Source organism: Empidonax traillii, unplaced genomic scaffold, assembly GCF_003031625.1.
Source record: "Empidonax traillii isolate 1590-97213 ecotype Southwest subspecies unplaced genomic scaffold, ASM303162v1 scaffold155:size2260171, whole genome shotgun sequence".
Lineage (NCBI taxonomy): Eukaryota > Metazoa > Chordata > Aves > Passeriformes > Tyrannidae > Empidonax > Empidonax traillii.
The window spans coordinates 598,159-620,706 of record NW_020955348.1 but is presented as its reverse complement, the minus strand read 5'-3'; the positions used below and the strand labels follow the sequence as shown (position 1 = coordinate 620,706).

Here is a 22,548-nt window from a genome sequence, read left to right as displayed (position 1 = left end):
CGTTTCTGGGCCCACCGAGGTTGGTGTGGCCCTTGCTTTAGCATCTGCTATGCTGAAGGCTGGCTCTGCCTGCCAGAGCCTGTGCTGGGGCTGGAGGGCCCAGAAGGAGCAGACCAGGAGAAAGGAGGCATCCTGGGGGCAGCAAACAGGCTTCTCCCTGCTGTGTGTCTGGCAAAGCTTCTAGCAGAGCTGTCTGGGTTGGCCTAGTGGGGGGGACATATGACCCTCCAAGGTAGCAGGATCCGTTGGGTTACTGGGAGCTGTGTGGGTGGGGTGAGACAGGGGCCCCTGATGGCAGAACTGAGTTGCCTGTGCCCCTGCAGCCTGAGCTGCCGCCTGTGAGTGGGATGGGTGAGCTGCTGCTGCTGCTGGCCAAGGTCCTGGGAGAGAGCAGGCGGGCACGGTCCAGTGTGCCTGCATGCTCCTGTGCTCCTGCCTGGGAGATTGCGGGGTCCCAAAGGGAGGGAGTTTGCTTCCAAGGAAAATAGAGATTAAAGGGAATTAAACAAACCGGAGATGGACCGAGGGAGGAAGAGATGCAGAGCAGATGGTGGGAAGGGGGGAAGCAGGGAGACCAGCACAAAAGCCTGGGAGAGCCTGGAGGAGAGAGGAAGGAAACGGCAGGAGGAGAGCGCAGGGAAAGGCAGTGTGGGGGAGGCAGACAGGGCACAGCAGGGAAGCAAAACACCCCGGGCCCTGGCATCGGCTTCTGTGTTTGCCAAACATCCTGCTGGGACTTCCTTCTGTTCCTGAGCACCTTTGTTCCTCAGAGCTCAGTTTGCTGCCGAGATCCAGGACAGGGAGAAAACCTGAGAGTTCTCTCAGTGGAGAGCCTGATGGGAGGGAGAAGGTGCAGCCACACCAGCCACTCCCCCTCCAGCCCTGGGGCTCTGGCTCCAGGCTTCCTTAGCCAAGGACTCAGCCCTCTCGGTGTCCACACTGGGGTGCAGGTCTCTGCCGTGGGGTGGGAGAGAAGAAACCTTCCAAACAGCAGAAACCTGCAGCGTGTCCCTGTTCCCTCCAACAGATGGGATCCACAGCGTGACAGCCCAGTGCGTCCTGCGTGTGATCATCATCACGGAGGACATGCTGGCCAACAGCATTACGGTGCGGCTGGAGAACATGTGGCAGGAGCGGTTCCTCTCCCCGCTGTTGTCCACCTTCCTGGAAGGGGTGGCCACCGTCCTTGCGACGCCCAAGGAGGACATCTTCATCTTCAACATCCAGAACGACACGGACGTGGGTGGCACGGTGCTCAACGTCAGCTTCTCGGCCCTGGCGCCGCGGGGCGGGCGCTACTTCAGCTCGGAGGAGCTGCAGGAGCAGCTGTACATGAAGCGCATGGTGCTGACGGGCGCCTCCATGCTGGAGGTACTGCCCTTCGATGACAACGTCTGCCTGCGGGAGCCCTGCCAGAACTACATGAAGTGCATCTCCGTCCTCAAGTTCGACAGCTCGGCCCCCTTCATTGCCTCCCCCTCCACTCTCTTCAGGCCCATCCACCCCATCACTGGCCTGCGGTGCCGCTGCCCGCAGGGCTTCACCGGGGACTACTGTGAGACAGAGATCAACCTCTGCTACTCCAACCCCTGCCTGAATGGTGGGATCTGCACCCGCAAGGAGGGGGGATACACCTGCGTTTGCCGCCAGCACTTCAGTGGTGAGTGCTGAGCCTTGGGGGACCGTGGGGGGACAGGTGGGTGGGTCCCTTGGCATTGCTGTCACCATGGTGGGGTGCTCTTCCCTGGAGGGCAGCGAGTGTCAGAGCCCAGCTCTCCGTGTTTCCATGGTGCTGGATGTGCAGGGCTGAGGTTGCCATAGAAATCTGTCTTGTTGGGAGGTGGCATGAAAGGCTCTTGGGGAGCCTGGCCATCACCTCCCAGCCTTTTTCACAGAGCAGGAGGATTGAGTTGGACTGTGTTAGGCTGGGGCACAGGAGACTTCTTGGCCATCCCCCATGCTAGCAGGCTCTGGTACTATCTGAGCTGCTGGTGTCTGCCTGTGCTTCAGCTGGTCTGGCAGAGATGGCCCCATGTGCAGTGGGTAAGCTGCTGCCCACTCAGAACAGAAGGGGAGGCTGGGCCTTGCTACCCCACCAGGTAGGATCCAATCCAGGCAGATCTGGTCCTAACTGTGGGGGACAAATTTCTAGTCCAGCCAGTGTCTTGTTACCACAAATCACCAGCAGGCTGTGGAGACCCATGTCTGGCAACTGTGGGTAAGGGGTGGTGGCCTGTGGCTACTGAGGAGGGATCCCCTGCCTCGCCCTTGCTGCCGGGAGGGATCGTGGTAGCAGATGGCTGCCTCAGAGCCGCTCTCCTCTTGGTGGCTCCTGGTGAGATAAGCAGAGTCAGTGGTAATTAACCCCCAGCATTTGAAGCGTGAACAGCCATTAGCAGAAGGGTTAATGAGCTCATTTCCCTGTCACTTCATGCTGTCTCCTCATCCTCCTTGCATGCCACAGAGCAAGTAATGGGAGCAGTGGTGGGGGCGTAGGACTGCAGCTGAGTGGTTCCCTGTGTGCTGTGGGGATAGCATGGGAAAAGAGGCTGGCTGGACCCCCTGCACTGCACTGCTGAGCTGGCATGAGACATCCCTGTTACCAGTGCCAGCAAGGTGCAACAGTATTTGGTGTCCCTCATTTGACTGGCTACCTGTGGGGAACTACTACTGTGGGGATCACCTGTGTGACACTTGGGCTGTCGTATCCTTCATTGGCCCCCAGCTGCTCCACAAAGTCCTGTCCCTTGGCTGTCCTGCCCCAAACCCGACTGAGGTCTGCACTCCTGGGGAAAGGATGGGTGGCCACTGCGCCTGTGTCCCAAGCCTCTTTCCTTGCTCCCCCAGGTGAGAACTGTGAAGTGGACAGCCGCTCAGGACGGTGTGTACCCGGCGTGTGCCGCAACGGCGGCACCTGCACCAACGCTGCCGACGGGGGCTTCCGCTGCCAGTGCCCGGCGGGCGGCTTTGAGACGCCCTTCTGTGAGCTGTCCACGCGCTCCTTCCCACCGCGATCCTTCGTCATGTTCCGGGGCCTGCGACAGCGTTTCCACTTCACCCTTGCCCTCTCGTGAGTGCTCTCCTTCCTACACTGGATAGCAGGGTCCCTGGTTCACCTGGCCCTGATCTGGGGCACCCTGGGCCAGTATGGGGGCTGGCTGATGGCCTCCAGACCTGTGTGTTACTGGCTTTGCTTTCCCATGGGGCTGCTGTGGGACTTTTGACCAAAGGGCTCTGAATCTGCCCTGGTGTCAGCTCATCCCTCCCTTCAGTGCCTCAGCCTTTCCGTGTTGCCAGCTCACTGCCTCCATGCTCAGGTCTCAGTGTCCCTGTGCTGGGATGGTGATGCATGCCACAGGAAAGCAGGGATCTCCACATGTTCCTTGCACACTCTGCTTCCTCCCTTGCCCCAGGTTCAGCACCGTGGAGCCCAGCGGCCTCCTGCTCTACAATGGGCGCCTGAACGAGAGGCATGACTTCCTGGCAGTGGAGATCATCCAGGGGCAGGTCCAGCTGAAATACTCAACAGGTATGCTCAGCCCTGCCTCTTGTGGGATTTATGTCATGGAACTGTGAGAAGACCTGTGCAAAGCAGGGAGAGCAGAGTGGTGCCCTGGATGGAGTCCATGCTCAGGGAGGCAGGGGTGAGAGGCGTTGGTGAGCATCAGTGGATAACACAGGGGACAGGTGTGTCTCAGGACCTTCCCTGGGCTCAGGAGTGCAAGTGCAGTAGTGCTTTGTGAGCACAAACCAAGACAAACCCTTTTGGGACCTCTGCTGCTGTTTTGGCCCATTATGTCACCATAAGCTTCACAAGACCATGGGCAGCACGGTGGGCTTGGTGCCTCAGGAAGGGCAGGCACATCCAAGGGCTGTCCAGCTTCCCTCAGCCTGCCATCATCTCTGTCTCCTCAGGAGAGTCCAGCACGGTGGTGAGCCCCTACCTGCCAGGAGGTGTGAGTGATGGGCAGTGGCACACGCTGCAGCTCCGCTACTACAACAAGGTACGTGTGGCTCTCTCTTACCACCAGTGAGTGGCTCTGGCTCTCTTGCTCTCTGAGGGAGGCTGTGGAGAGAAGGTAGAGGTGGTTTTCAGCTCTCTAGGGATGGATGCAGTGGAACAGACAGCCAGGTGCAGGGGGAGACTGGCACTCAGGACAGCGCTTGGAGGCTGTAGGAATGCTCTCCGTGCAGTGTCCTTGCCCATGCCCCTCTCTGGTGCTGCTTGCTGGGCTCAGCCAGAGATGTCCCCCCTGCACTGCTCAAACCTCCAGCAGTGCAGCAGTGCCTGAGTCATGCTCAGGCCTATCCTCGCTGTTGTGTGAACCCTTGAGTGCTTGGGTCTGGGGCACATGTGCTGCTGACACCCTGCATTTGCTTTCAGCCCAAGGTCAGCACCCTGGGGGTGGTGCAGGGCCCCTCCAAGGACAAGGTGGCCATCTTGACAATAGATGAATGTGATGCCTCGGTGGCCCTGCAGTTCGGCAGCGAGATTGGGAACTACTCTTGTGCTGCAGAAGGTGTGCAGACCAGCTCAAAGAAGTGAGTTCCTTGGAGACTAGTGGGCACTGCTGTGGTGGGGAGAGGTCCCGTGAGGAGCCAGCCCTTCACATCTGGGAAATTGGCTGTGTGTGCCTGTCCCCGAGGATGTCTGTGTCTGCTTCCCGGCCCTGTGCACTGGGGAGCTGGCTGGCCAGCCTGAGGTGCTGTAGCTCCTAACACTCTGGGCTTCTGTTGCTGTAGGTCCCTGGATCTCACAGGTCCCTTGCTCCTTGGAGGGGTCCCCAACCTTCCAGAGAACTTCCCCATCACTCACCGTGACTTTGTGGGATGCATGAGAGACCTGTACATTGACAGCAAACGCATCGACCTGGCCTCCTACATCGCCAACAACGGAACCACTGCAGGTACCGGCACCTCTGTCTGCTCCTGCCAGCCCCTGCCCTGCGGATTGCTCAGGCAGCAGCACTGCTGGGCTGTAACAGCATCATGGCAGCGCAGTTGGAGCTGAGTAGCTTCCCCCTGGGGAACGGGGCTTCCACATACCCCTAAATGAGCCAATGCCTAGCTCCTCTAATGTTTTGGGAATGTCCCCTGATCCCAAGTGCAGAGCCTGCAGAGCTGTCCTATCTGGGAAATGCTAGATAGTTAGCCCAGCGCTATAGTGTCTTTATTCTGGCATAAGGAGCAGTGACAGGCTTGACCCTCATCGCTGAGCACACAGGGCCTGTGTAGAGAGACTAAATGGCTGGACTTGCCCCTCTGTCAGCCAGGGAAAAGACTGGCAGGCTCTCCCCCTTTCCGTGTGGGCTGGGGGGAGGTGGTGAGCGGGTAATGCTGATACAGATGACTTTGCTACCTCTAGGCTGTCACGCCAAGCACACGTTCTGTGACTCCAGCCCCTGCAAGAATGGTGGCACCTGCTCTGTCAGCTGGGGGACCTACTCCTGCCTCTGTCCTGTTGGCTTCGGGGGCAAAGATTGCCACCACCGTGAGTGAGCGGGCACTGCTGGGCGCGGGCAGGGTGGGTATGTGCAAGGCTGTGCTGGGGTTGCTGTGGAAACAGTGAGGGATCTGTGTGAGCTGAACTAGCTCTGTTGTCCCTGCATCTAGTGTTCCCTGTGAAGTGCCCATCCCTTCTCCTCACCTCCACTTTCCCTTCCAGCCATGCACCATGCCCACTATTTCCAGGGCAACAGTGTCCTGACCTGGGACTTCAAGACAGATGTGAAGATCTCTGTGCCGTGGTACCTGGGGCTGGCGTTTCGGACACGCCAGATGGATGGGGTGCTCCTGCAGGCCCATGCAGGCCAGTACACCACCCTGCTCTGCCAGGTAGGGACACAGCCTCAGCCTCTGCCCCAAGAGAGCAGGGGGACACTGCTCTCCCTGCTGTCTCCATCCCAAGCAGAGTGTGATTGTGGGGAGAGGCATTTAGAGGGCTGGGTTTCCTCAGGTAGGGGGTAGACTGAAAGCAGCAGTGGCTTTTTCTCACTGCTGGCATTGCTGGTTCCATCTCTGCAGCTGGCTGGGGGCTTGCTCTCCTTCATGGTGAGCAGGGGGTCCGGGCGCAGCACCAGCCTCCTCCTGGACCAGCTGCAGCTCAGCGATGGGAAATGGCACGACCTCCAGCTGGAGCTGCGAGACGTCCGCAGTGGACGAGACTTGCGCTACGTCATCACCCTCACTCTGGACTTCGGGCTCTACCAGGTGGGTGCTGTTGGAGACCACAGCATCAGAACAGGAACTGTGGGGGTGCTTGGCAAACACAGGCCAGGCTATGCCTCTGCACCCTCAGAGAGGGCTGGGGCAGGGCTGGTGCCGGTTGCCTCATGTTACTCCCTTTCCTTCTGCAGGATACAGTTGTTGTAGGAAATGAACTACATGGCCTGAAAGTGAAACACCTGCATGTGGGCGGAGTCCTGGGCTCTGGCGAGGTGCAGAACGGGCTGAGGGGCTGTATACAGGTGAGTCCACTGCTCTGATCCTTCCTCAGTGGGTATGTTACTTGAAGGGGTGAAAACACAGGTCTGCCAGCTGCTGTCATCATCCATCTTGCTGGTGTCACTCTTCCTCTGAGCATTCCAGGCTCTGAGGTGCTGTGGGGCAGCCATAAATAGGGGTGGTGGGGAGTGGCTGCTGCTAGGGGTTTGTGGAGAGTAGGGGACTGGAGCCTTCTGTGTCTGTCAAAGCTTCTCTGTGAATTTTTCACCTGCGCTGCAGGGTGTGCGACTGGGCGACAGTGTCACCGGGACTGTGCTGCCCAAGCCCAGCCATGCCCTGAGAGTAGAGGCTGGCTGCAGTGTGCCAAGCCCCTGCGACTCCAACCCCTGCCCAGCCAACAGCGTCTGCAAGGATGAGTGGCAGAGCTACTCCTGTGTTTGTCAGCCAGGTAGGACCTGCAACACCCTGCCACTCCTCTGCTCTCTGTGCCTGCCTGTCTTCTTCTCTACCCCTGTGACTGTCTCCGGTCCTGTGACTGCTCTCCTGTCCATCCCTTGGGCAAGTCACATCCCTCTCAGACACTCATCCATCTTCCTGGAGGGCAGAATCCCTCCTGAGCCCTCTGAGTCCACTCCTTGGTGCTCTGGCCCCTCTCGGGGGGAAGATACTTGTTTTACATGGTGGTGTCTGTCCACACCTCAGGGTACTACGGAGGGGACTGTGTGGATGTGTGTCACCTCAACCCCTGCAAGAACAAGTCTGTGTGTCGCCGCAAGCCAGGTTCCCCCCTGGGCTACGTGTGTGAGTGCAGCGGGAACTTCTTTGGGCAGTACTGTGAGCACAGGTGAGATACAGGGCACAGCCATATCCTCTGTGCCTGGCTCTATGCTGGCCTCTCATCCTGGAACCTCTCAGTGCCATCTGGCTCCTTGGAGCTGCTGAGCAGCTGGGCTGGTGGGAGGAGAAGGCCTGGGGATTTGGCTGTAACAGTGAAATGTCTCTCTCCTTAGGATGGACCAGCAGTGTCCGAAGGGCTGGTGGGGGAACCCCTCCTGTGGGCCCTGTAACTGTGATGTGAACAAGGGCTTTGACCCCGACTGCAATAAAACCAACGGGCAGTGCCACTGCAAGGTGAGGGGCAGCTGTGCCAATCGGAATGTGGCCCATGGCTTAGCTGAAGCCCTGTTCATTCTTCATGCTGTTCATTGTCCCCTCCAAAGGCTTGTCAGCCACCCAGGCCCCGTTTTGTGTGCCCAATTCTGGGCTGTATCCCTGCTCAGCTCCTCTGTGTGGCCCTCGTACCCCAACATGGTGATGGTGGGGGCACTGTGGGTGCTTGCAAATCAGGAGAGCCTGGCTCTTCTCTCCTCTTGCTCCAGAGGTTCCCCAGGCACCAGCCTCAGCTGCTGTCCTAATGGGCTCTCTGCTGACTGTCTCTGTCTCCCCCCAGGATTTCCACTACCGCCCCAGAGGCAGTGACACCTGCCTGCCCTGCGACTGCTACCCCGTGGGCTCCACTTCCCGCTCCTGTGACAGGGAAACAGGCCGGTGCCACTGCCGTCCGGGGGTCATCGGCCGCCAGTGCAACAGCTGTGACAGCCCTTTTGCTGAGGTGACGCCCAGCGGCTGTGAGGGTGAGTGTGGGCACAGTGGGGAGCGGGTGCTGGGGCCTCAGTGTCAGTGGCTCCTCCTTGTGACCAGCCCCTCGGGCTGCATGTCTCCTCAGTGCTCTATGATGGCTGCCCCAAAAGCCTGAAGGCGGGTGTGTGGTGGCCTCAGACCAAGTTTGGCTTCTCAGCTGCAGTGCTGTGTCCCAAAGGCTCCTTGGGTGAGTGGTGGATGCAATGGGGAGGGGAGGGGGCAGCCTGGCTGTCCTGCCAGGGGCTGTGGCAGCCCCAGTGATATCACTGTTCTTGTGCTACCCCAGTCTCATTTAGCTGGACCTGAGGTCTGGGAGAAGCAAGTAGGTGGAGAAAATGCCACAGCCTGGGGGAGAGCAGAGGGGGCTGGACGTGGGGCTGAGGCTGGATAAAAGCTATGAGGTCTAGGCACATCACCCAGCCCTGAGGTTGTGCTGTTCTCTCAGCCTTGGTTCCCACCTTGTTCCTGCTGCTTTTTGGGTTCAGTGGGCTTGAGGCTGAGGTCAGGCCTGGCACAGCAGCTCAGCAGTGCAGTGCCTCTCTGGGGCTCTGCCAGCTCCATCTCCACATGCCCTGCGAGGGAAGCAGGGCACGGCCTCCCATCAAGTGGATATCGGGTAGGAGGCAGCATCTGGAGCTGGAGGAGATGAAGCTGTCCTCGGTGATGGGGTGTCTGGGATGTAGGGCAGTGGGAGCCCCAGGGGACAATACAAACCCTGTCCTTCTCCAGCCGTTCGCCCCAGGAGGAGGCAGGTTTGGCTCCTAACTGTTGTCGCTTCTCTCCCTGGTTCTCTCGCCCTCCGTGCTCAGGCTTGAGGGGTGCAGGTAAGGTTGTTCCCGTCTCCTTCCCCCTGTGCTATAAGGGCTGCGCCACATGGCTTTCCCTCCCTGCTCCCTGCCTGACACCCTGCGCACCCCTGCACTTTCCCTTCCGCTTCTGGAGCTGCCAAGAGTCTTCCCAATGCTTTGCCTGGCCTCACTGCTCCTACACGCTCTTCCCTGCTCCCAGCACACTAACCAGCACAAACCCGGCTGCAGCCGCATGCAGCCCCTGCCACCCACTGTCCTGAGCCTGCAGTGCTGGCTCTGGGTGGGCCCGTGCCCTGCTCCCTGGCTGGGATGGATGCTGGCTCTCCTGGGTGGTATCTGCTTGCTTAGGCTGGGAGGGAAAGGAGCTGGTGATGGGCAACAGATGAATGGCTGTGGGGTAGAGAAAGGGGAAAGTTTTTAGAGTGGGGGGCAGTAGGACAGGGTCAGGATCTAATGGGCAGACACAGCACTAGGTCCTGTTCCCTCTACCCAGCTGGTGGGGGGAGGCACAGGGACCTGGAGGTCGGATTCTGAGTAGATCTCTGTTCTGTCCAAGAGAGAGGCCAGCAGTGTGAAGATTTCCTTGTCCTCCCTGCTCCCAGCTGCAGCGGCACTGGTCCCTGTGCTTCTGCAGCTGGGAGAAAGGTGGCTGGGAGGACAGCTAGGAGCTGGAGATGATGAAAGGGACACATTTATTACTGCGGCTTTTCTGAGCAGCAACTGGAGTCTCCTCCAGGCTCCCCCTCCCTGCCCTGGCCATGCTGTTGCCCTCTTCCAGCCATGGGCACTCAGGTGGGCTCCTGTGCCCTGGTGCTCTCCCCAGGAGGACCTCTTCCACAGTCCTGCTGGGTACACTGGGGTTGCCTGTTTCCTCCTGTGTAAAGTGTTTGTGGTGACACTCCCAGCCCAGAACACTGCTCTCCATGTTGGCTTTAGCAGGGTTTTCGGTGATGTTTAACAGCTGATCCCACTCAGTGCTGGTGACTCCATTGCTGTGTGATAGTGCTTAGGCCCCAGCCAGAGTTTGGGGTCTGGCACTGAACTGGATACTGAACCCACAGAGGATCCTCCACACTGGGGTTTGCCAGCCCACTGAAGGGCTGTTGTGCTCTTGGAGTGACTTTGCCCCATAGAGAGAGCAGGACCTCAGCAAGCATTGCAGGCTGTCAGCCAAGGGATGCCTAGAGCTGCATGGGCTACTGTAGCTTGGGGTGAGATGTGCCCTAGGGACACAGTCATATGCCCTGGAGCTTCTCCAGCCTGAGTCCTGCCAAGTCACTTAGTCCTTTTTGCAATTCTGTGTGATGTCAATTGGTGTGACGCAGCCCCAAAGCACACAGAGGAATCCAGCTCCTGGAGGGAAGGAACAGCAACAGCTGCAGGTGTTACAGACCAAAGGTAGAATGAATTGCATGATTGCAGGACAATGGCCCTGGGGTGTTACATACCCTCCCCGTCACTTGCCGGTGCTGCTCTTTGGGATTAGCTGCTGCAGAGGGTCCCTGCTGGGGATGTGTATCCTGTGCTGAATTTCCAACATGCCCTTCCTCCTTGCTTCAGGTGCAGCTGTCAGACACTGTGATGAGGAGAAGGGCTGGCTGGAGCCAGATCTCTTCAACTGCACTTCACCTGCCTTCAAGGAACTGTCAGTGCTGGTAATCCTCTTGGCTCTGCAGCCCTGACAGAGCATGGGCCTTCTGACAAGGGCTCACAGCCAGGTTTCAAAGCACTCAGCTCTCCCTGGAGTATGAGAGGGACTTGCCACAGTGCTCAGCACCTTTTTTTTTCTCATCTCCTGCCCCCAAACCCATTCTGTGGGAGCACTAGTCTGAACTTAAGTTCACTTGGCCTCATTTAATCTGAGTGTCCCCATCAGAAATTACTTGTGTCCAGCCACAGCATTTGAGAGGAAAATAAGTAACCCTGAGCTGGGCTGAGTGGTTTGAACCTGATGGGATGTCTGCTCCATGGAAGCTCTGTAGCCCCCAGATTCTATCAGTGACAAATCCCTTTGACGTTTCCAGGCAAGTATCTTCAATACTTGCATCTCACCTGGGCTGAATTGAAACTGAAGCCAGGAGAGTTTCCAGGGAAGTATCGCCAGATCCTCACCCTGTCCTTTCGTCTTGGCCTCTGTTGTGTATGGCACTGGGCTAGCTGGGCCAGTGCAGCTCCTGGCGTGTTGCTGGAGACTGCCAGAAGTGCACCCTCTTCTAGTGACCACCACTGCCAGTGCCATGGCTTCAAAAATAACCTCTGTGTCCAGTGGGGCCCGCAGCATCCCAGTTTCCCGGTAAGGAACCTGCTTAGTTATTTAATCCCCTCTTTTCTCCCCACTGGCAGCTGGAGGGCTTGGAGAGGAACAAGACTGAGCTCAACACAATTGAAGCCAAGAAGCTGGCCCACCGGCTCCGGGCTGTGACGGACCACATGGACCACTACTTTGGCAATGACGTGCACATCGCCTTCCGCCTGCTGTCCCGCCTCATGGCCTTTGAGAGCCAGCAGCATGGCTTCGGCCTGACAGCCACACAGGACGCCCACTTCAATGAGGTGAGTCCTTCCCCCAGATCAGTGACTTCTGATGCTGCTTCTCCTATCAGCCACCCTGAGCCTGTGTCTCTGAGGGCATCGAGGATGTGGTGAGACCATGTCAGGAGCACTGGGCTCCCCAGTGCAGTGGCCCAACAGAAGCGAGGTCACAGGCATGGTCAAGGCTGGAGCACCAGGTGGATGAGGAGAGGCAGAGACCTGGGTTTGCTCAACCTGGGAAGGCAAAGGGAGATCTTATTGCTGCCTGCAAGTCCCTCATGGCAGGAGTGCAGGGAAGATGTCTCTGTAGGGCACTGGTTGATGAGCGATGAGGGTGGAGGCCTCTTGTAGCAGAAAGTACCTCTCTACCTGAAGCCCTTGTGCAGCAGTTTGGGCAGAGTGTACATTGCTGCAGTCTGGGGGTGGCCAGGAGGGTCCCAAAGGCAGTGCTTCCTCACCCCCTGCCCTCACGTCTCTCTCGTGCAGAACCTGCTGCGCGCAGGCAGCTCCGTGCTGGCGCCTGAGAACCGGGAGCACTGGGCCATGCTGCCACACGGAGAGCACGGCAGTGCCAGCCTCATGGAGCAGCTGCGGGACTACTCGGGCACCTTGGCTAGCAACATGAAACTCACCTACCTCAATCCTGTTGGCGTCGTCACCCCCAACATCAGTGAGTAGGAGCTGGCTGGGGTGCTGCAGAGACACTCCTCCATTAACCTGCTCCCCTTCTTATCTCACTGCATCTCAGAGAGGGTGCTGATTTTGTCCCTGGTGGCTCTCTCAAGCATGGGGAGGTGTTCATGAGAGATGTCCTGGTCCCATTCCTGCCTGGACTAGCTGACACACCACGAAAAGCAGCAGAGCCAGGAGTGTGCTGCTCACTCCCAGTTACTTCCCAGTCTAGAGTGAAAAAGCAGCTGATCTTGATGGCTGCTCTATAGTAGTCTACTCTATAGCAGAGCATGGATCTGGGCTGGGAAGGAGCACTGTTGGTGCTGAGATTTGTGTCATGGGTCATGCCCAAACATAGGACATAACCACAACCCTGCCTGTGGCTCATGTGGTCCTTTTGCCGGCGACTTGAAACTTGAGGTGTCCTGGAGCTTGGTTCTCTCCAGGTGGCCATTCTAGATCTGTCTTCACTTCCTTGCTCCTCTGCAGTGCTGAGCATCGATCGCATGGAGAACCACTCCCATATCCGCCGGCGCTACCCTCGCTACCACAGCAGCCTCTTCCGGGGCCAGCCCGCCTGGGACCCCCACACCCATGTTGTGCTGCCACTGTCTGTGCTGAGCCCACCAAAAGCTGAAGGTGAGTGTGTGAATATCACTCAAGGAACAGCTTGGGTGGGTATGGCTGGCAGGAAAGATGTAGAATCATGGAATGATTCTGGTTGGAAGGGACTTTTAAAGGCCATCTAGTTTGCGTATTCCCTGCTGAGACCTGCCTCTGTCAGAGGTCCACAAGTCACCCCTGATAGCCTGAGCTTCTGGCTTCACCACATCCTAAAGGCTCCTGATGGCCTCACAAGTTGTCTTCAGAGCAGCATGTGTGTGTGTTCTCACCACCCCTTGTGTGCCTTAGCTGCCCCTACAGCAGTGCCCACACTGGCTGGGGGTGAAGGGAACTACACTGTGGAGAACTCCCCAAGGCAGGCGCTGCCGGAGCCTGAGCCCGCTCTCACTGTGGTCATCCTCATCATGTACCGCACCCTCGGGGGGCTGCTGCCTGCGCGCTACCAGGTGGATCGTCGCAGTGTCAGGTACGTCCCCTCCCCTTTGCCTGTTCCCCACCCTGGCATTGCTATGTCCCGTGTTTCCCAGGCCCTTGGTGTGGACTGGGCAGACCTGTTCCTTGTGAGATGTCAGGGCAGGACATCTGGGAAGTCCCCAAGGGTCTGCAGATGCCATGTACAGTGATGGTAGAGCTCTATTGCTCCTTGCAGGCTCCCCAAGAATCCTGTGATGAACTCCCCCATCGTGAGTGTGTCTGTGTTCAGTAATCACACCTTCCTGCGAGGGCCCTTGGACACCCCTCTTGTGCTGGAATTTTACCTGCTGGAGACAGCCAACAGGAGCAAACCTCTCTGTGTGCAGTGGAACCACTCCAACCTGTGAGTTGAGCATGGCTGGGCTACTCTCTTTGAGCTGCTTTCCCCAGACACCTTGTTCTCCAGGCTTCCCTGACTGTAACAGTCTGTGTACCTGGGCAGCGCTGGGATGTGGGGGATTTCCACTCTCTCCTGGTGGGTTCCCTGTTGGGAGGGCACAGCAGAGTCATAGAATTGTTTAGTTTGGAAAAGGCCTCTAAGATTATTGAGTCCAACTGTTAACCCTGCACTCTCGAGCCCACCACTAACCCATGTCCCTCAGTGCTACATCCACACTCTGGCTCCAGTACTTAAACTGTAGGAGTGCAGTTGTATCTGCTGGCAGAAGAGCCTTGCCAGTCACCTATCTTCTTTGCAGTTCCTTCCCCACACACCACACTCATCTGTCTTCTCTCCTAAGTGCACTCTGCTTTTTGGTGGCTGCAGGACCAACCCCTCTGGCTTCTGGACAGCCAGAGACTGTGAGCTTGTGTACCGAAACACCACACACGTCCACTGCCAGTGCTCCCAGTTTGGCACCTTTGGGGTTTTGATGGACAGCTCGCACCGAGAGGTAAACTCTGCCCAAGGGGCTGTGGGCACTGGTGGGGACTGTTAAATAACAATAAACGGGCACAGGCAGAAAATTCCTTGTGGGCACAACTAGAGTTTGAGAGCTCTGCAAGCATCCTGTGTCTGCCTCTAACACCACTGTTTGCTTTTGGTTCTCTCTTGTTTCAGCAACTGGAAGGTGACCTGGAGACATTGGCAATTGTCACCTATTCCTTGATGTCTCTCTCCTTGGTGTCTCTGCTGCTGACCTTCTCCTTCCTGACCTGCCTCAAAGGCCTCAAGTCTAACACCCGTGGCATCCACTCCAACATATCAGTCACCCTCTTCTTCTCTGAGCTGCTCTTTCTCCTGGGCATCAACCGCACTGAGAACCAGGTCTGTGGTAGAACCAGTGTGCCTGTGGGGGTGAGGGTGAGGTGTGGATGATGCCATTAGCATTGGCAGAGTGGCACCATCTCTGAGTGGCTTTTGTCTCCCCAGTTTCTTTGCACTGTGATTGCCATCCTCCTCCACTGCTTCTTCCTCTCCACCTTTGCCTGGCTCTTCGTCCAGGGCCTCCACATCTACCGCATGCAGACTGAAGCCCGCAACGTCAACTTCGGGGCCATGCGTTTCTACTATGCCATCGGCTGGGGAGTGCCTGCCATCATCACTGGTAAGAGCTGCCTGTCCTACAGCCGTGCCAAAACCATTTGTGCTGGTTCTCAGCAGCCTCCTGACCACCTGGTGTTGCCCAGCTCAGCCAGTGCAGAGAGCTGAGGGTGGGTTTGCCATGGACAGCAGTGCTGGCAGCAAGCAGTGCCGGGGTGGTCAGCTGGGGACCGTGTATCAAGGGCTGTCGTCTTGCCTCCTGGGGAGCAGTAATTTCTCAGCACATCTCCCCGTGGTTTATCCCAGGATTTATAGTTGAGGTCTCCTGTTTTCCTAAGCACGCGTGCTTGGGTGACCTGTTGCTGGCAGTGACTGCCTGCTGGGCTGGGCTTTATCAGGGATACTTGGGGAAAAGGAAATAAAGGCCCTAGTGGTGGGGCTCGCAGTCCTGGCTCTTTCCCTGTGGTGGGGAAGCCTGTGCACAGGGCAAGGAGCAGGGAGAGAGCCTCTTCACTGCCTTCAGTGCTGCAGTGGGATTGATATGGCTTGGACAAGTCCAAGGCTCCTGGGTCTGGACCTGACCTCTTCTTCCTCTTGCAGGGCTGGCTGTTGGCCTGGATCCTGAGGGCTATGGGAACCCCGATTTCTGCTGGATTTCCATTCATGATAAGCTGGTCTGGAGCTTTGCAGGCCCCATTACTGTCGTCATTGTGGTAAAACCCTGTCCTGTTTCACCCACAACCCTCTCCTGCCTCCCTTCTCTGCACCATGGGCACTTGCTCCTCTTTGGCTGCCCACTGCCTGCCCCATTCTCTGTACACCCCTCCCTCAGTTAGAGGCCCTCTTTTTGTCCCTCCTCACTCCAGTCAAACCTGGGGGAGGCCATGGCTCGGGCATGAAGGGGAAAGGAAGGGATGTTTGCATGGGCCTGGTGGACCTGGAGTTTGCCCATGTTCTGCACTGGGGAAGTCAGGTCAGAGCCAGCCCTTGGCACAGCTTCTAATCAGTGCCAACACTTTCAGATGAATGGGGTCATGTTCCTGCTTGTGGCCAAGATGTCCTGTTCCCCAGGCCAAAAGGAGACCAAGAAGAAATCGGTCCTGTGAGTATTAGTGGCCAGACTCCCAGCAGAGCTCCAACAGGCTCATGGTTTTTAGCATTTTCAGTGACCATCCTCCTCCTTCCACCATCGCAGAGGGCCCCTCTGTGCATCAGTGTCAGCCTCGCAGCCACTCTCCTCTCCCACACCTGCCAGCCACATTAACCTTTCCTAAACTTTGTCCTTTCCTCTTGTTCCTACATCCCCATCTCCACACTCACCCACCAACTGGTCCTCCTTCACCACCTGCCCTCACAGCCACCCCATGTGTGTGCTTTAGTTCAACACTTCACCCTTGTCAGCTACCAGCACCTGCTTCTTCCTCTCCTACATGCTCCTGAGGACTTTTTCCCACTCCCTTCTGAGCCAGCCCTGGAGCGTGGCTCAGCTCTCTGTGGCTCCAAATGACCTGTGTTTGCCATGTGTGATCCAGAAGGGAAGGCCTGGGAGTCGGCGGGAGCTAGACCACTGTGCAGGGATGTGCCCACAGTGCTGGGAACAACAGGGAGGGCTGGACAGGATCGCTTTCCCCTCTGGATCTCTGTCTGTGAGCACTAGCCTGTAGATTAACAGTACGCACTAACCTCTTGGTGTGTGTCTCTGTGCCTGTCTGTCTGTCTGTCTCTCTCTCCAGCATGACGTTACGGAGCTCCTTTGTTCTGCTTCTAGTTATTAGCACTACCTGGCTCTTTGGCCTCTTGGCTGTCAACAACAGTGTCCTGGCTTTCCACTACCTCTACACTGTCCTCTGCAGCCTCCAGGTAACTGCCCAGCCTCTGCTGGGGAGGGCGTGGGTCAGCCCAGGAGAGCGTCCCTGTGGTCCCCACAGCCATCTGTGGAGAGTGGGTGGCCTGCACTGAGCTCCCAGCATCTTGCTGTGCTCCTTGTCCCTTCTGCTGTCACCACTGTGACACTGTGACTGGCAGTGAGTGACTCCTGCCAGTCCTTGCTGCTGTGCCTGTGGTGAGCAGGAGGTGGCTGCGAGGTGTTTGGTTCAGAGGTGACATCCAAAGGATAGCAAGGCCCACCTGTGGAGGGAAGGTGCCTCCATGCTCTCAGAGCGCAGAGCAGAGAATAGCGTTCAGCAGAAGTGTTGGATACCTGAAATCAGACCCGTGGCAGCACCCTGCCAACCTCCTGCTACCACTATGGCTGGTATTGCTGCAGGGGACTCTGCCATCTGCTCCTTTGCTACTGCCCGCCAGGAGGACACCCCACCCCTTCCTCTCTCGCCCATGGCCACCACGAGTGGTAGCTCCAATCAGCTTTGGGGGGTCTTTGGTGCATCCCAGTCCTGGTGGCCACCAGAGCCAATGTGCTGGGCTCCTGAGGGGCCAGGGACTGTCCTGCCACCGGTGCTGTGGGTGAGCAGGTCAGCTGGCAATGAGGGACTGTCTCTCATGGCATCTCTCCCCACAGGGCCTGGCTGTGCTGGTTCTGTTCTGTGTGCTAAATGAGGAGGTGTGGGAGGCCTGGAAGCTGGCCTGCCTCGGCAGGAAGGGGCAGAGCGAGGAGGCCACGAGGAGCACACAGGTGGGCGAGAGCAGAGCAGCCCCGGGCTCTGGGGTCAGGCTGCATGTCTGGAGCTGACAGGCATGTCCCCACATCCCCGTGGCAGCTGCCATGGCAACTCCTTAACATAGCCCCTCCCTGCCCTCCCCAGGGCCCCAGTGCCTACAACAACACAGCGCTGTTTGAGGAAAGCGGGCTCATCCGCATCACCCTGGGGGCCTCCACCGTCTCCTCAGTGAGCAGCGTGCGCTCTGCCCGCACCCACTCCAGCCAGCGGGCGTACCTCAGGTAGGGAGCGGGGCTCTGGGGGGCCACAGTGCCCAGACAGACAGAGGCTCCTGCCTCTGTGACCGTTTGGGCCTCCTGTGTTTCAGAGACAACATGACAGCACGTCAGGGCTCGGCCCTGGATCACAGCCTGTTGGCTCATGCTGGACCCACAGACATCGACGTGGCCATGTTCCACCGTGATGCTGGGGGAGGTAAGATTCAACCCTGTTGCCTGGGTTTGGGGCCAACTCTGTGCATCCCAGATGAACTCCTGGCTTAGAGAAATTCTCCCCAGTACAGGCTCTGGCTGTATGGTTATGTCCTCCACCCTGTGCTCAACTGTGACTTCCAAACACAGTGGATAGGAGGGAGAGGCAGCCACTGTGTGATTTAGCAGAGCCTCCTCCTGGACAGATGACAAAGGGCATAGCTGGGTCCCAAGGGGCTAGAGATGGAGAAAACGAGAGCGGGAACACTGGCTGTTGCGGGATCTGTGGGAATACTGGGCTCTCCAGTACAGCACAGACATTTGACTCACTGGAGGGAGACCAGCAGGAGGGAGACCTCACGGCTGGGGCACGGGGCAAACCAGCAGAGGCTGAGGGAGGTGGGTTTGCTCAGCCTGGAGAAGGAGGCAGAGGGGATCTTATGGCTGTTTGCAGCTGCCTTACAGGGAGGTGCAGTGAGAGGGAGCCAGGCTCCTCTCATGGGTACTTGGTGATAGGGCCAGGGCAGCCGGCACAGTCTGCTGCTGAGGAAAAGGCAGTGAGAGGTAAGTCACTCTCACAAGGGTGGTCAGCCCTGGGGTGTTTCCACCTGCCTGGCACTGCCACCAGAAGCCTCTCTCACCTTCATTCCAAAAGTCTCCCTGACACACACTGTGCTCCTACAGACCAGGACTCGGACTCCGACAGTGACCTGTCTCTGGATGAGGAGCGCAGCCTCTCCATCCCATCCTCGGAGAGCGAGGAGAATGTACGCCTGCGGGGCCGCTTCCAGCGCCAGTTCAAGCGGGCGGCACACAGCGAACGCCTCCTCACCAACCCTGCCAACACCACTCCCAAAGGCAAGTCCAGGACTCTGGCAGGGAAAAGGATGAGCTCAGGTCCCTTGGGGGCCAGGCCATGTCTTGTGATGGCTCAATTGCTGCTCATGGAAATATTCTCTCCCTCTTCCCTGGGGCCCGTTTTGCTGCATCCTTCAGATGTGGATGGCAACGACCTCATGTCGTATTGGCCGGCTCTGGGCGAGTGCGAGGTTCATCCCTGCTCCCTGCAGAAGTGGGGCTCTGAGCGCAAGCTGGGATTTGACATCAGCAAGGATGCAGCCAACAATAATCAGCCAGACCTGGCTTTGACCAGCGGGGATGAGAACTCCCTCACCCAGACCCAACAGCAAAGAAAAGGTAACAGCCTGGAGCAAGCGGGCAAGGGTGGCCTTGCCTGTATCAGGCTGACTTGGCCCTGAAGGCTGAGCATCAGATCCATCTGGCTATGCCCTTAGGGAGATATGGCTTATCTCCCTGGTTTTCATGCTCTTTTCGCTGTTGTATGAAGATTTGACTTCTCTTTCTGTCTGGTGCAGGGATTCTGAAGAACCGTCTCCAGTACCCACCGACTCTCCAGGGCCTGCCATCCGTTGGCAGGATGACCAACGAGCTGACGTGGTATAAGACCTCCACGCTGGGTCACAGGGCTGTCCCTGCTGCCTCCTACGGCAGGATCTACTCTGGAGCCGGCAGTCTCTCGCAGCCAGCCAGCCGGTACTCGTCACGGGAGCAGCTTGACATGCTGATGAGGAGACAGATGTCCCGGGAGCAGCTGAGCAGACACAACTCAGGAGAGTGCTTAGAAGCTGTGCCCAGTCGGCATGGGTCCAGGGAGGAGTTGGACACTATCCCCAGCAGGCATGGGTCTACTGAACACCTGGAAAGTATCCCAAGCAGACATGCATCGAGGGAAAACTTGGATCTACTCGCTGCTAGGCCCAGTCAAAGAGATCATGGAAACACGCTGCCCCGGAGACAGGGCTCCAGAGACTGCCTTGATACTTTACCCTGCAGATTTGGGTCAAGAGAGCAGCTAGACTGTGGGCCAGTAAGAGAAGTCTCTAGAGAGTGGCTAAACACATTGCCAAGTAGGCAAGTGTCCAGAGACCGAATAGACATGTTACCAAGTCGAGATACTTCTCGAGAGCAATTGGATTTACTGTCTAGAAAACAGCCTTCAAGGGACCTGCTTGCATCAGCTAGACAAGCTTCAAGGGAGCAGCTGGACTTTCTATCCAGAAGATCTAATTCCAGAGAGCCTCTGGACACAGTGCCTAGCAGGCAGCCCTCACAGGACAACCTGGGGAGTCTCTCTCGGAGGCAGCTGTCTAGGGAAAGCCTAGAGCCGCTGTCGAGGAGACACCCTTCTAGGGACAACCTGGAGGCCATTCCCAGCCGACATCCTTCCACTGAACAGTTAGATATCCTATCTTCCATACTTGCTTCTTTTAACTCCTCCGTCCTGTCCTCAGTGCAATCTTCCAGCACGCCTTCAGGCCCCCAGACCACTGCCACCCCCTCTGCCTTGCAGACCTCGACGCCCTCCGCAGTGGGTCCCTTGACACCTCGCTCTGCCACCTCCCACAGCATTTCGGAGCTATCACCAGACTCAGAGTAAGTGTGTTCCTTCCTTCCTCAGCCAGCTCTTGTTCAGGTTATCTTGTGCATTGTCCACCTGCCCGGCTTCTTCCCGAGGGGAGTTTGGTTTTGAGGGAGAGGGTTGTGTAGGGGTGAGCCCCCAGGGTGAGCAGCAGGTGTCTCCTGGTCCTGAACAGTGACTGGGCAAGGAGAGGCTTCAGGTGTGACAGCTCTGGGTGCTTGCAGTGCAACACGGGCAGGAACATCTGTGTATGTGAGTCTGCCTGCTCTGCCAGAGACGATGGCCCTCGCTTGTGGCCTGTGGGGACTTGGGGACGATGCCCTGTGCAGCCAGGCTGGCCTCATGACTGATCCCCTTGGTCAACGCGGGCTCTAAGTCCCAGAGGGCAGATGTATGCAAGGGCCAAGCTGGCTGGAGAGGAGGGAGCACAAATCCTAGGGGAGCTCTGCCTGCCTCAGCCATGTTTCTCCCCAGGGACCCTGTCCCAGTCTGTCATTTCTTCCCCTCCAGTTCTGCTCCCTGCTGGTACTGCTGCTACCACACCCCACTCCACCTCATCCCTGCTTTCCTCTTCCCTGGACTCAGGGACTTGGATACAATGACTCCTTCCCTGACATGGGAGTGGGTTTCTGCCCTGTCCCCATCTGGCCTAGCAGGGGAAGGATGCTGGAGCCCAGGAGAGATGCCATGTCTTAACGCTGTTTTTCTTTCCTCCGAGAAGAATAATGAGAAGTGAGGGCCATTCCTGAGGGGCCGAAGTTGTCCAGAAGAGAGATGGAAGAAGCAGAGCCCTTCGCCAGGCACTGCCAGCCAATGTTTGGTGTCCCCAGGGGGCAGGGGCCAGAACTGATGGTGGTCAGAGGCCCAAAACCAACCCTGCCTTCCCCTGCCCTGTGGGCTGAGGGGCCAGCAGCCCACACCACCCACTGCCAGGAACCTCCAGGCTCTCAACTGCTGCTGTGCTCCCCGTCACCTGCCCAGTGTGACAGGTAGTACTGGGCAAGGGTAGCAACTCCAACCCACCGGGGCTGAGCTCTTTCTCTGCGAGCTGTTTGTGCGTTGGGTGTACGTGTGTGTGTGCGGAGGGTGGGCAGTGGCAGAGGGACAGAGATGGAGCCCAGGACGTGGGAGCAGGGGAGGGTTTTCTACCTTTTTGTATCTTTGTAATCAGAGAGAAAAGAAATTTCTATGGTTATTTTTACGGATGGTCTGTTCCCAGGACCTGGAGCATTTGTTTCACCAACAGCCCTTTGCCAGCTTCCCTGGGGCTATGAGGACCGCAGTCCCTGTGGACTGGAGAGACAGTGCCAGGTGATCCTTAAGTCTTTGTTGGCACTACTTTGTCCAAGCCCCATTGCAGGACAGCTGGCCCTGCTGCCCACCCCCCCATACTGTGCAGCTCCACATGTGTCTTGCCACCCTCCTGCCTGGTGACCCTCAGCCCTGTGCAGCCAGGCCTCCCTCTGCCCTCCCGTGGGACCCTCCCCCTTGGGGCTGCCCCACCTCGGTGAGGGGCTGTGTGCCAGTGAGAGCACAAACTAATAGGGCAGCAAATTCAGGAGTAGGGACCTGCTGGGGAGGAGACAAGCTTTGCTGTGCTGCCCTGTCCTGTACCAGGGTGGTCCCAGTCTCGTCAATGCTGGTTTCCTCTGTTCAGCAGGGGAGCACTGTGTTTTTACCCACTGGGTGTTGTGCTCTTTCACCTGGATGTTTCAGAGAAAATCTCTGTTAGTTTGTGAGTCCAGGCAAGGAGCTGGATGACGCTCGTCCTGCTCAGCAGCAGGCTAGGCTGTTCCCAGAGCCAGTGCTCCCTCTGTGGAGGACCCCAGTCTTGGGGTCCAGCATTGCCCACAAAAGTTATATTAGCTGGATCCCTGGGAGCTCTGCATATATCTGCTATCCTCTGACTAGCAGAGGACCCCAGCTCAGAGTGGCCTGGATTTTAGGAAATGGAGATAAACAGCACTTTGCCCTCTCTGGAAATTCAGGTTGCCCTGATGGTGTCTCTGCTCAGCCTGGGGCCTGGCCTGGGGCTCCTACTGGCCCTGCTGTGAAGTAACACCCCTCTGTGCCTACCCCAGCCTCGGGCCAGGGCATTTGGCTTGGGGGGCTGGCATGCTCCGTCTCACCGGCCAAGTGTGGTGCTTCTGCTCGGCTGCCCTGTGGTGCTCCTGGGGCTGTGTGACCGTGTGCCCCTTACTGCCTTACTGCCACACTGCCATAGCATCTTACTGTAGCCCAGCCCAACATGTTTACAGAAGAGGATTTGTGCTGCTGTCCTCCAGGCCCCTGGGGAGGCCAAGGCCTCTTGGCTACATCCCAGAGTCAGTGGGAAGAGTGT

The 22,548-nt window shown here is 57.8% G+C and overlaps 1 protein-coding gene across 1 annotated transcript in view; it reads left to right on the top strand.

Annotated features, from left to right (window-relative positions):
* The window catches only part of CELSR3 (cadherin EGF LAG seven-pass G-type receptor 3), a 29,671-nt gene extending 7,647 nt beyond the window's left edge, over window positions 1-22,024 (top strand). Inside the window, exons 2-35 of the mRNA XM_027884744.1 lie at window positions 1,028-1,660; window positions 2,848-3,070; window positions 3,414-3,529; window positions 3,916-4,004; window positions 4,385-4,542; window positions 4,744-4,907; window positions 5,366-5,491; window positions 5,666-5,835; window positions 6,025-6,210; window positions 6,357-6,467; window positions 6,724-6,892; window positions 7,147-7,288; window positions 7,455-7,575; window positions 7,895-8,078; window positions 8,171-8,272; window positions 10,455-10,549; window positions 11,238-11,447; window positions 11,913-12,096; window positions 12,588-12,737; window positions 13,011-13,188; window positions 13,372-13,539; window positions 13,963-14,089; window positions 14,257-14,463; window positions 14,569-14,743; window positions 15,280-15,392; window positions 15,702-15,781; window positions 16,413-16,539; window positions 17,198-17,311; window positions 17,442-17,578; window positions 17,665-17,771; window positions 18,452-18,625; window positions 18,764-18,964; window positions 19,144-20,221; window positions 20,929-22,024. Of these exons, the coding sequence (XP_027740545.1) occupies window positions 1,028-1,660; window positions 2,848-3,070; window positions 3,414-3,529; window positions 3,916-4,004; window positions 4,385-4,542; window positions 4,744-4,907; window positions 5,366-5,491; window positions 5,666-5,835; window positions 6,025-6,210; window positions 6,357-6,467; window positions 6,724-6,892; window positions 7,147-7,288; window positions 7,455-7,575; window positions 7,895-8,078; window positions 8,171-8,272; window positions 10,455-10,549; window positions 11,238-11,447; window positions 11,913-12,096; window positions 12,588-12,737; window positions 13,011-13,188; window positions 13,372-13,539; window positions 13,963-14,089; window positions 14,257-14,463; window positions 14,569-14,743; window positions 15,280-15,392; window positions 15,702-15,781; window positions 16,413-16,539; window positions 17,198-17,311; window positions 17,442-17,578; window positions 17,665-17,771; window positions 18,452-18,625; window positions 18,764-18,964; window positions 19,144-20,221; window positions 20,929-20,956 (6,347 nt within the window). The 3' untranslated portion in view covers window positions 20,957-22,024. The remainder of the gene's footprint in view (window positions 1-1,027; window positions 1,661-2,847; window positions 3,071-3,413; window positions 3,530-3,915; window positions 4,005-4,384; window positions 4,543-4,743; window positions 4,908-5,365; window positions 5,492-5,665; window positions 5,836-6,024; window positions 6,211-6,356; window positions 6,468-6,723; window positions 6,893-7,146; window positions 7,289-7,454; window positions 7,576-7,894; window positions 8,079-8,170; window positions 8,273-10,454; window positions 10,550-11,237; window positions 11,448-11,912; window positions 12,097-12,587; window positions 12,738-13,010; window positions 13,189-13,371; window positions 13,540-13,962; window positions 14,090-14,256; window positions 14,464-14,568; window positions 14,744-15,279; window positions 15,393-15,701; window positions 15,782-16,412; window positions 16,540-17,197; window positions 17,312-17,441; window positions 17,579-17,664; window positions 17,772-18,451; window positions 18,626-18,763; window positions 18,965-19,143; window positions 20,222-20,928) is intronic.
* The last annotated feature ends 524 nt before the right edge of the window (window positions 22,025-22,548 follow it).